The sequence below is a fragment of the Quercus lobata genome, chromosome 2, assembly GCF_001633185.2.
Source record: "Quercus lobata isolate SW786 chromosome 2, ValleyOak3.0 Primary Assembly, whole genome shotgun sequence".
In the NCBI taxonomy this organism is placed as follows: Eukaryota; Viridiplantae; Streptophyta; class Magnoliopsida; order Fagales; family Fagaceae; genus Quercus; species Quercus lobata.
This window is the reverse complement of record NC_044905.1, coordinates 75,204,931-75,215,187: the sequence shown is the minus strand read 5'-3', so window position 1 is coordinate 75,215,187 and position 10,257 is coordinate 75,204,931. Positions and strand designations below refer to the sequence as shown.

The window sequence follows — 10,257 nt, the reverse complement described above, 5'->3', positions numbered from 1 at the left end:
TTTTTTTCAATTTATATAACCTTTTAAAATGTATACATAGAAAAATAGAAAATAATTAGCTATTATATATTAATAAGTTTAAAATCTTAAAATTCATAATTTTATTTTAAAAAAATTATTTTACTTATTTTAGGAGGAGAAATGAAAAAAAAATAGGATAGTTAAAATATAATAATACCATATTTTATCAAATAGGAGAGATAGACCAGATAAGAATAACAAAAATTGAAAGGCAAGTGGGTGGAGTTGTTTTTGTTCATCAATATTTTTATGATGAGTTAACGATGTCATCGTTGCTATCTATATTTGTTTCTAATTATAGGAACCTACTTAGTCAAGACTAATGGATCAAGATTAAATATGTTCTACCAAAAAACTAATTTTTGTTTCTTCTGAGATAGTTCAGGTGATAGGTTCAATGAACTTGAAAAACGTGTCATAAATTCAGATGTCCTAAAATCCATCCATTATACTATGGATTCATGGGATTTTTTAAGTCATCTTATGAACAAAGAGTAGATTAGTCTAACAAAATTGAGATTCCAATTATTTAATAAAAAATAATAATAATAATAACTTTTGTACAAACCAACTAACATCCTCTGGCTATGGGGAAGGGCCAAAAATAACTTCACCACATAAATAATGAGCCTTCGACTTTTGTAATACCATATCTTTTGTGGGATGTCAAGCATAGAACTTCCTTAGTTCCTTTTAAGACAAGTATATAATAAAGTATAAACTATGTTCCCCATTTAGACTGAAAAAAAAGATGTGAAGATCAAATGCTATTGTTTTAATATATGGTGGTAGATTTAAAGGCTACGCAGTCGGTTAAGGATTATCCATTATCCAACTAGCCAGCCTATCTTAGTTATTTTGCTATTTCTTCAAACGGCGTCGTTGAAGTGGCACGGATTCTTAAAGTGGGTCCCGGACCTTTTGTCTGCTGATATGGGAAGATCTAATTGGTCATTGGATCAAAAAGAGGAAAAAGACGTCAAGAAAATATCTTCCATTTCCAAGATGCATGGAAAAATATCTACGAAGAGGTTCAAATTAGGCTGAAAGTAGCTTCCGAGGACTAAACTTTTGGCAACTCACAGAACCCAAAAAATTCATCAAGAAATATGCCAGTCTCTGTAGGTTCAATTTGCCAGATTTCAGTGCCAATAGCTTCCAAAGCGCAAGGCCATTTTGGTACAAACAAGTCCATGTCAAGGTAATCTATTATATATAATTAGATCTTATCTGTAATACTAATTTTATAGAACCCTTTGGTAAGTGTTATAATATCTCACAAATTGGAGTTTATGTAATGGTGAAGAGTGTTTTGGTTGTGGAATAAGAAGCTTTCTTAGAAAAAACTTGGAATTTTATCTATTGGTTTCGATGAAATTACATACTCATATCAACTTGAGCTTATATTTGGCATCATAGCATATTGATATTGAACAAATTAACAAACCCCACCTCCAAAAATATAAAAAGAATAAAAAAAGAAAAAGAAAAGAAACAATTGATTTTAATTTGGTTCCCATCTCTCTCTTGGTTTTTTTATATGGTGTCAATAAGACTCCTATTTAATGGTTTTGAAAGATGGAGGCAGAGAAGCACTGTAATCAGATGTTATAACAGAAGGGCAGAAGGGAGAGTAAGAGCAGGGAAGAATTACTATGATTTGCTTGGAGTTTCTGTTGAATCAAATGCACAAGAAATCAAAGAAGCTTACAGGAAGTTGCAAAAGAAGTATCACCCAGATATTGCAGGCCAAGAGGTCATTTTATTTCAAAAAAAATTTCTTATTCTCCAGTCTAGACTCTATATAGATCATAGAACCACAGTGGCAAATTCCCAATTTTTGTTGAGAGAATTATAATCTGTTTTCAAACCCATATCTTCAAATAGGGTCATGAGCATACTCTAATGCTGAATGAGGCCTATAAGGTGCTGATGAAAGAGGATCTGAGGAGGCAGTATGATGCTTCCATTGATCAAATGAGAGTACGAAATGGGACAACCTACTCCGGCTTAGCTTATAGCGCATGGAAAGGGCCCTTGAGACCCCAAGCTCTATTTGTGGATGAGAATGCATGCATAGGTCATTTCCCTACACAAAATTCTGCTTTTTTTTTTCTTTTTCTTTTTTTTCTATCATAACCATCCAATCAAGAATTTTTTCCTACATTTCTCTTCACCACAGAAGCTTTGATAGGCAACTAGTGATAAGGTATAGTAAGACATAGTATACAGCAAGCCATTATTCTACCTGTGCAATTGGATTTTTGACAGGGTGTGGACAATGTGTGCACCATGCATGTAACACATTCATAATGGATGAAGCACTCGCGTGTGCAAGAGTCAAAGTTCAATATGGAGATGATGAACAAAAGATTGAGGTAAAGAACCTTTCATATCATGATCTAAATTCTGCTACAAGGGTTAAACCCATTACATTGAGTAGACAACCAACAGGTGACTCGGAAACTTACAGGTTTCAGTTGAATCATGCCCTGTGAACTGCATCCATTGGGTGGATAGGGAGGAATTGCCAGCACTCGAGTTCCTGATTCAGCCCCAGCCAAAGGAAGGGTATGGCATATTTGGAGGAGGCTGGGAAAGACCAGCAAACGTTTTCATGGCAGCTAAGTCCTTCACCAAGAAGCTGAAACAGCAGGATGCCATGGAACACCATCAAAGTAATCATAATAACTTTACCACATTACCTGGCTCATCGGATGCATTACAATTCATTGCAAAAGTAAACAATACAATTGCTCTATTATCTTTTGAGTTTACCATGTTTTGAACTAATTGAGCTCTAACTTGCAGCTCGAACTACAAGGGAAGAAGAAACCCCAGCTCAAGCTGAGGCTCGGGCTAATGCCAGCAGGAAATTAGAGGAGGAGAGATTGTCAAGAATTTGGAATTGGATGAAAGAAATTTTCAGCTCAAACATGTTGAGCAGAGACTAGAATGTGCAAAGCTAGGAACATGATATTTGATTACATAATCCCCAGAAGGAGCCTTTAGATGTCAATCATAGATAATGTAGCAACTACATAGAGTTATAGCACAAGATGTACAGAGACCAAATTGAGATCAGAAATTACATAAGGCGCTGATTACAGCTTACGTTTATTTTAAAATAAAATTGAATATTTTTAGATCTATCATTATAGTGACAATACTTCAATAACAGCTACTATGTAGTGTCATTGCACAATAAATAATAAACAAAATTAACAAGACTTGTCTACATGAGTTCCATCCAGATCAGCACCACTAACACAACTTTCATTTCAGCTAAAAAATTAAGCAAATAGATTTCATGTCTAACACCACCAAATTCTCCCATGGTGGTTTAGGATGCCTTCACAAAAGAATCACAACAACATTAAAACATTTCTTTCCATTTGATCTAGCATCCTTTAAATTCATGGCCACAACACAATTGCATAACCCATATATATTCAATTGCAAGATGCTTCCATCAGATTTCACAGTGAAATAGCCTCTTACAGTAAGACATTTTCATAATATGTAAATTTCTAAATTAATAAAGCCTGCACTTGCTTGTACCAGCACAAGCTGCACACTCGTCAGCATCTCCTGCGACATGGTTTAAACAGTGTTTGATCCTATCATTAACAACATCCTGCAATATTTGACCATCAGAGTTAAGAAGGATACATATGCCTCTACATCTAAATATTAGATCTTAAAGCAGGGGTTACTCGGTTACTCCAGATTGGCCCCAAATGGTTCTAGTTTTAATTTAATAAATTAAGAGTATTATATAACAGTACCACTTCTGAAGAAAGGGAAAAGCATGTTAAATGTACATAGGTGGCTGGAGTGGCCAAGAGACTTGTAGTTCAATGGCATTTCCCAGATCTCTCCATGGGGAGAACTTGAGTTCAAATCACCCCACCCCCACAAAGAGCAATAATGAGGAACATTTTACAAAATATAAATGGTGTGAAGATTAAAAAACTAGCAAGCACTATAAAATTAGAGCACATAGCCCAATCAGAAAGTTAAGCATAATTTAAACTTTTGGCAAAGCTTTAGAGACATTCATTCGGATGTTGGCCCAATAGAAGGAAAAGGATAAAATTTTATACCACAAGTAGATCATGCAGACCAAGAGGTGCAGTAACGATATAAGACACATCAGGGTGTTCTTTTGCAGCTTCAGCAGCTAAGGAAGGAATATCCTGTAAAGTGACACAAAGCATTTTTATTAAAAAAAAAAAAAAAAAATCTAGTCACCAATTCTGTACAGTAGTATATCTATAATCAAGGCACCAGAGGAAAGTAAGCTAAGGTACCTGATGCCAGTGTCGTCCAGGGAAGAGAAAAAATGGGCTTACAATCACACGATCTGCACCTTGTTGAACGCAAGAAACAAACGCATCTCTTATTGATGGTTCTGCCAGCTCCTACTCATATCAAAGATATTTGAATAAATGAGAAGCCGTTCACGCAGAAATAAAACCATGACAAAAGCAACATAGTATGATGTCCGCCTAAAAAGGCAAGAAAACCAAGCAGTAGCGCTACATGCACTAAAAACTAACATAAATCATCAAGGCAGTACTGATCAACCTGCTCTGTGATGATAAGAGTTATTATACAAACAGAAGAGAAATAGAAAGTTTCACTTAGAATCCATTTAAATCAGACTGAGTCTATATCTAGCTGACAAAGAGCAAATTGGCAATCAAATGAGAAATGCTTATGACAGTGAAATTGTAGGCGAACCCAACGTTTACTTATACAACAACAACAAATTCTTAGTCCAAAATTTTTGGGGGTCAACTATGGATCCTCAATAGATTAATCATGTTTACTTATGGCAAACCTCAATTATAAAAGGAATCAATGAATGCATAAAACGTAGTGTTCAACAAAAACAACAACATAGTTTTAGTCCCAAAACTATGGGGTCTGATTTGGATCCTCACAGACAGGATCCATTCATGAAAAGTGACTAAGCTTTAACTAACACTGGCAGAGTTGAGTAACTACGTAATGTTCAAACAGGAAAAATCAACAAGAACAACAATTACCATATGAGCAGGCTCTACAATTGGGTACCCAGTTTTCTCTCTAAACATGGCCACAAAGTCATCTGAAAATTCATATAAAGGAAAAACAATGAGCTCATCAACGATAAAATAAGCTAAACACACTTTCATTTTTCTAAGATAAATAAGTTAAGCCAAACATTCAGACTCACTATAAAAATAAAAACTCGAAAAATCAAAAATACCAAAACTTCGAGGAACTAAGTTTAGAGCTTACTCAACTCAGCATGAGATTTGATTCCTTGCGCCGCGAACCATGGTCGACAATGATCACGCCATCTCTATCACCAAGCACATGTGGAATTCTTCTGATTTCACCATTTCCATTGCTTAAACATAGCTTTCTTCTGAACAAATATTTGCTTTCTGAGGGACCTCTAGGCAGTTCTAGAAACTTAGGTGGTGTCCGCTTAAAGGGAGTTCTAGTTCTAGTTTTTTCACTTACAAAGGACCTTCGATTGCATTGCATCCAGACCAAAAGCTAATGAGAAACTTTTTGTTGCTTAAATAAAGAGATCAACAGGAAAGACGAGTAGGAATAGAAATATACCTTGTAATGGTAATTTGAGGAAGGATGGACAACGACTCCATTGACATCTAGATTGTTATGTGAAGATTCTGTGCTTTGTTGGCCTCTCTTTATCTTCCCCCGTATTATACTTTGTGTTCTCCAAGGAATTTTGTCAAACATATGAGTGGAGAGCCAAAACCACTTTAAATGGTTAGAGTTTCTGAAACTGGATTGTAAACATAAAGGAGCAGTGGATTTTATATTAGTTTTTAATGTAGCAATGGAAATCAATTTTGGAGTTTTTGAGGACTAAACAAAGCCAAAAGACACCATTCAAGCAGCACTCACAACACTGAAGTTTGTTTTTCCAATTCAAAATCTGTCCATTATGTCAATTTCATGATTTAAATCTTATTTTCAGAATCTAATAGCATATAGACTGCCACAACCTATTCCTCATATCAGATCAAAGACAGTAAGATCCTACTTTTCAATAAAAAAAAAATAAAAACATTGGCGATGACATTGTATGTTGAATAACCGATATAATTATGAAATTATCCATAAGAACAAAGTTTTTCTTCAATTTAGTGTAATTTTTATAACCTACATCACCACATTTATACTACAGAAAGTGATATACTATATTTTGCAACACAATTCATCCAGAAGTTCAGGACATGATTAATTAGCAAAACAACTATCATTTTATGACAAAATATTATTAAAGAAAGATGTAAGCAAACCAAAGAATCTGGCCGTACAGCAACAAGACCTAACATATTGAACCTAAAGGGTAGCCGCCCAACAATACCGTTTCACTTTCAAGTGAGAATCAAATCTCCAAGTAGCTTAGGGTGACAATCTAGAAAAAATAAACACTAAACATTAATTTTTTTTCACACTTTTAGAACAGTATTAGATATATTCACCTCTCTTTATCAATGTTAAGTGTATTCTAGCCACATAATTAACTCACAATTGCTATTACTTGATGCAATGTTTGTGAAAAGTTTCATTTCAATGATTCCAACTATCCAACCAAAATATTCTAATACCTCTCTTTTCTACATAATTTTTCACAGCAAACCAAAGCAAAAAGTAGTTCAACACACAAAAACACATACCTGCAACAGAGACTACAGACTTGGGATTCACAGGTTGGGGTTTCATTAAATCAGGGTGCTCTATTTTTCTTTGATTTGGGTCGGGTCGGGTCTTCTATTCACAGCATGGGAATTCTCAGGATATGGGTTTTTTTTTTTTTGAAAATTTGGAGGAATGTTGCTGCCATTGGACCTTTTATTAAGCCCAAGTGTTGGTCCAAGATGACACCAAAAAGGAAACAAAGAGGAAATATTATTCATACTGATAAGCTGAGTTGTTAAATTTAGTAATTATTTTTAAAAGAACATGTTATAAGTGTTTGGACTCAATATTTACAGAAGCAATACACAGAACATAATAAGCAAAGAATTTTTAACTTATTTAATAAACCCATCCATAAAGGATTTGTCTCTAGTTACACCCCTGGATTAGGAGGGTAGGTTCTTAGTAATAACTGATAAATGGGGTAGATTTTTTTTATCAAGGTATTCAGTTCTATCCAGTAAGGATAGTTTTCAAAATTAACCCACCAAAATAAAAGCAAATTGAATGGTAATAGCTACAGATTTTTTCCACAAGGTCCCAACACCCATATTCTACAGATAGAGATATGCAATCAATTGCTTTGAAATATATAAAACTAATGAAAGAGAAAGAGGAAACAAAACAAACCAAGAGCAACGCAAATAGAGAGATATGCAATCAACAACCATTTGAAATAAAAACAAAAATACTTATTCAAATGGGTTTCTCTGAAGAAAAAAAAAAAAAAAAAAACAAACGTGAGTGAAATTTAGGGTTTTGTTTTGATCCTAACCTTCACTGGAGAGTAAACTCAACTGACGGAAAAGGAGCAAGCAAGAGAGAAGAAGCAGCAGCAATTTCCTCAGAAAGAGCGCAAGTCACACACCTGAGAACGCGAGAGAGAAGATGATTTTTTTTTTCTTTTTTTTTGAGAAGTCGTCCCTGGGATTTGGGAGAACAGCGAGAGGGAAGATCAAAATTTCTATTGTTTTTGGATATATATGCTAACCGGTCTTACCGGTAACCAGTATTCACTAAAATTGAATAAACAGTTAAGTTTAAAAACTGTTACACGCCATTTGTTTTAACTAGGGGTGTGCATGGGTCGGGTTGAGGGGATTTTTTGACCCAACCCACCATGGTGGGTCAAAAAAAACCCAACCCAACCCAACCCATCACATAAGTCCATGGGTTTAAATTTTTTTTTTATTATTATTAAATTGAGTAGAAAAAAAAAATATTAAAATATTAAAAAAACCTAAAGATTAGTATCAATGTAATTCCTTAAAGGCAAACAACATTAATGACTAAACAACAATAGTAATTTATTAGGATTTGTGTGAACTAATTGGCTTTTATATAGGATAGGAAGAACTGGCTATTTAAAAAAATTTATTAATTATATAATATATTATATATATTAAATTAGTATTAGTAGGAGAAACTAAGGAAATGCTGCTCTACAACTGTTTTTTTTTTTAATTATTAAATATATAATATATATTTAAATATATATATATATAAGTGTCCTACAATTGATTTAAAAAAAATTATTAAATATAAAAATATATTTTAAATATATATTAAATATGGGTGGGTCGGGTTGGGTTTGGTGGGTTTGTAATTTTATGACCCAAACCCAACCCAACCCGCCATAAAATTTTTTTTTGTAACCCAACCCAACCCACCAAGCCTTAAAAACCGACCCAACCCGGCGAGTCGGGTTGGGTTGGGTCGAGTTTGGCGGGTCTGTGAGTTTTCTGCACACCTCTAGTTTTAACACTAATGTACGCCATTTGTTTTAACAATAATGTTTTGAAGAAAATAAGTCATTTTTCAAAAAATATTTTCCATAAAATTATCTCGTCTTCTTATGTTTGATAGCAATTTTAAATGAATTTGAAAAATAATCTCATAACTTCTCTTATTTAATTTATTGTGAGATATAGTTTTTTAAAAAAAAAATTAGTAGAAAACAATCCCTTAAAATAAATTATACTTTTTATGTTGATTAAAGATAATTTTCTTTTAACTCATTTATTCTAATATTACCAAATACTGAAAAATATGGAAAACTATCTTTACACAATATTTTCCGTTGAAACAAACAAAAATGTACATTTAATGGTCAAGATTTGCATCAGTAACATACAAACTAAAACAAAGTAGAAGGACTCCTTAGAGAAGTGCTACTGTCCATAATATTTTTCACAATAAATTATTGGTGGTTAATTATTATTAGTTCTAATTTAAAATTACCAATAAAATTGCTAAAGTCTGTGGTTCTAAAAAAATAAATGTCTATCGAAAGTCAAGAATTAGGATATGTTTTTAGCATTTCTAGCCTCAATTAATACTTTAGTAGTGCATAAGAAATAAATATATAAACATATGTATATGTATGTATATGTATATAAACATATGAATCTTCTCATGTTGTGATCATTATTATTGTTGTTGTTGTTGTTGTTGTTGTTGTTATAAAAACATAATTGTAATTGATATTGAAAGATAGTGTTTGACTCTAACTTGCTTACAAAGCAAGTGAGGGAACTCAAATAGAAAAGGCTAGAGTTAAAATGCATTCTATCCAATCCTTGGAGCATTCACACCCAATTTCTACAAATTATCTTATTTTACCATCTTAAAAGTTACTTTATCAATTATACCATACTATTTTACAACACACTCAACATCACAAACTTTTTTTTTTTAACCATTTTATTAAAAAATTCTTTTTTTGTTTTTTTTTTTACTATTTCTCTCTCTCTCTTCATTTTCCTCTCTTCTCCCTCTTCCCTACTACAACTAACAACCATAACCGATTAGCAACACAAAAAAAAACCCAACCACACCCACACTGATCAAACTCACCACCACCAACAATCACCACTCACGGCCAAAACATCACCAAAACTCATTAGCAAGCAAACCCAACACCACCCATACCCATGACCAAAACCCAGCACCAATCTCGCAACTAAAACCACGCCGATCCAACAACCACCAAACCCACGCCGATCTCACAACCACCAAACACCACCACCACGGCAACACCCATCAAATCCCACCCAAAATCAAACCCATTCCAAAAATCCAACCCAAACCCATTCCAATAATTTACTGGTAATTAAAGTTGAACATGTGAACAAACTTTCTAAATCAAACAATCAATGACCACTAATCCAATGACAGAGAGCAACAACCCATCGTGATGAAGCTAAGAAAATTAACCCAACTGACCTAAACAATTGATGACCCAAATGGTGAAAGACAGTCGCATCATCGAGAGGACACAAAACCCCCAACACCAAGAAAGCTTCGATTTGAGATTTTGCAAACGAAATCTTAACCCAAAACCAAAAACCTTTGAATCTTCGGTTTGAAGAGAGAGTAATAAAGTGAAGAGTTATATGGGTAGAGGGATAATGGCTAGAGTGTTGGGTTGAGTGGCAAGGGGAGAGAAAGAGTGATAGGCAAAGGCATAGGAGAGAAAGGGGGAGGGTAAAACCTATTCATGAC

The 10,257-nt window shown here is 33.9% G+C and overlaps 2 protein-coding genes across 4 annotated transcripts; one reads left to right on the top strand and one right to left on the bottom strand.

Moving 5' to 3' along the window:
- The first annotated feature begins 1,069 nt into the window (after window positions 1-1,069).
- Window positions 1,070-3,170, top strand: LOC115976610 (chaperone protein dnaJ C76, chloroplastic-like). 2 transcript variants are annotated; one of them, XM_031098009.1, is made up of 6 exons: window positions 1,070-1,222; window positions 1,576-1,777; window positions 1,909-2,101; window positions 2,293-2,399; window positions 2,495-2,699; window positions 2,833-3,170. In XM_031098009.1, the coding sequence occupies exons 1-6, from the start codon at window positions 1,131-1,133 to the stop codon at window positions 2,973-2,975; spliced, it is 942 nt and encodes a 313-aa protein (XP_030953869.1). In that variant the 5' UTR covers window positions 1,070-1,130; the 3' UTR covers window positions 2,976-3,170. The 2 variants fall into 2 exon arrangements, with proteins under 2 accessions (XP_030953869.1, XP_030953870.1); XM_031098010.1 differs by having other exon boundaries at window positions 1,072-1,222; window positions 1,600-1,777.
- Window positions 3,171-3,274: 104 nt separating this feature from the next.
- LOC115976611 (sirohydrochlorin ferrochelatase, chloroplastic-like) lies at window positions 3,275-7,706 on the bottom strand. Of its 2 annotated transcripts, none has more exons than XM_031098013.1 (7): window positions 7,529-7,706; window positions 5,644-5,830; window positions 5,316-5,545; window positions 5,076-5,137; window positions 4,335-4,445; window positions 4,128-4,220; window positions 3,275-3,658 (listed from the first exon to the last, which is right to left on the bottom strand). In XM_031098013.1, exons 2-7 carry the CDS (start codon window positions 5,688-5,690, stop codon window positions 3,557-3,559), a joined length of 645 nt encoding a protein of 214 aa, XP_030953873.1. In that variant the 5' UTR covers window positions 5,691-5,830; window positions 7,529-7,706; the 3' UTR covers window positions 3,275-3,556. The 2 variants fall into 2 exon arrangements, with proteins under 2 accessions (XP_030953873.1, XP_030953872.1); XM_031098012.1 differs by lacking the exon at window positions 7,529-7,706 and adding an exon at window positions 6,732-7,419.
- Between the last annotated feature and the right edge of the window lie 2,551 nt (window positions 7,707-10,257).

Excerpts from the sequence above, each read along its gene's own strand:
- LOC115976610 (XM_031098009.1), top strand. The coding sequence starts at position 1,131 with ATGCCAGTCTCTGTAGGTTCAATTTGCCAGATTTCAGTGCCAATAGCT. Across the intron at positions 1,223-1,575 it reads ACAAACAAGTCCATGTCAAG|ACTCCTATTTAATGGTTTTG; the intron begins GTAATCTATTAT and ends GGTGTCAATAAG. Across the intron at positions 1,778-1,908 it reads CAGATATTGCAGGCCAAGAG|GGTCATGAGCATACTCTAAT; the intron begins GTCATTTTATTT and ends ATCTTCAAATAG.
- LOC115976611 (XM_031098013.1), bottom strand. The coding sequence starts at position 5,690 with ATGTCAATGGAGTCGTTGTCCATCCTTCCTCAAATTACCATTACAAG. Across the intron at positions 4,446-5,075 it reads TTGTAGAGCCTGCTCATATG|GAGCTGGCAGAACCATCAAT; the intron begins GTAATTGTTGTT and ends TGATATGAGTAG. Across the intron at positions 3,659-4,127 it reads GTCTGCATGATCTACTTGTG|GATGTTGTTAATGATAGGAT; the intron begins GTATAAAATTTT and ends CAAATATTGCAG.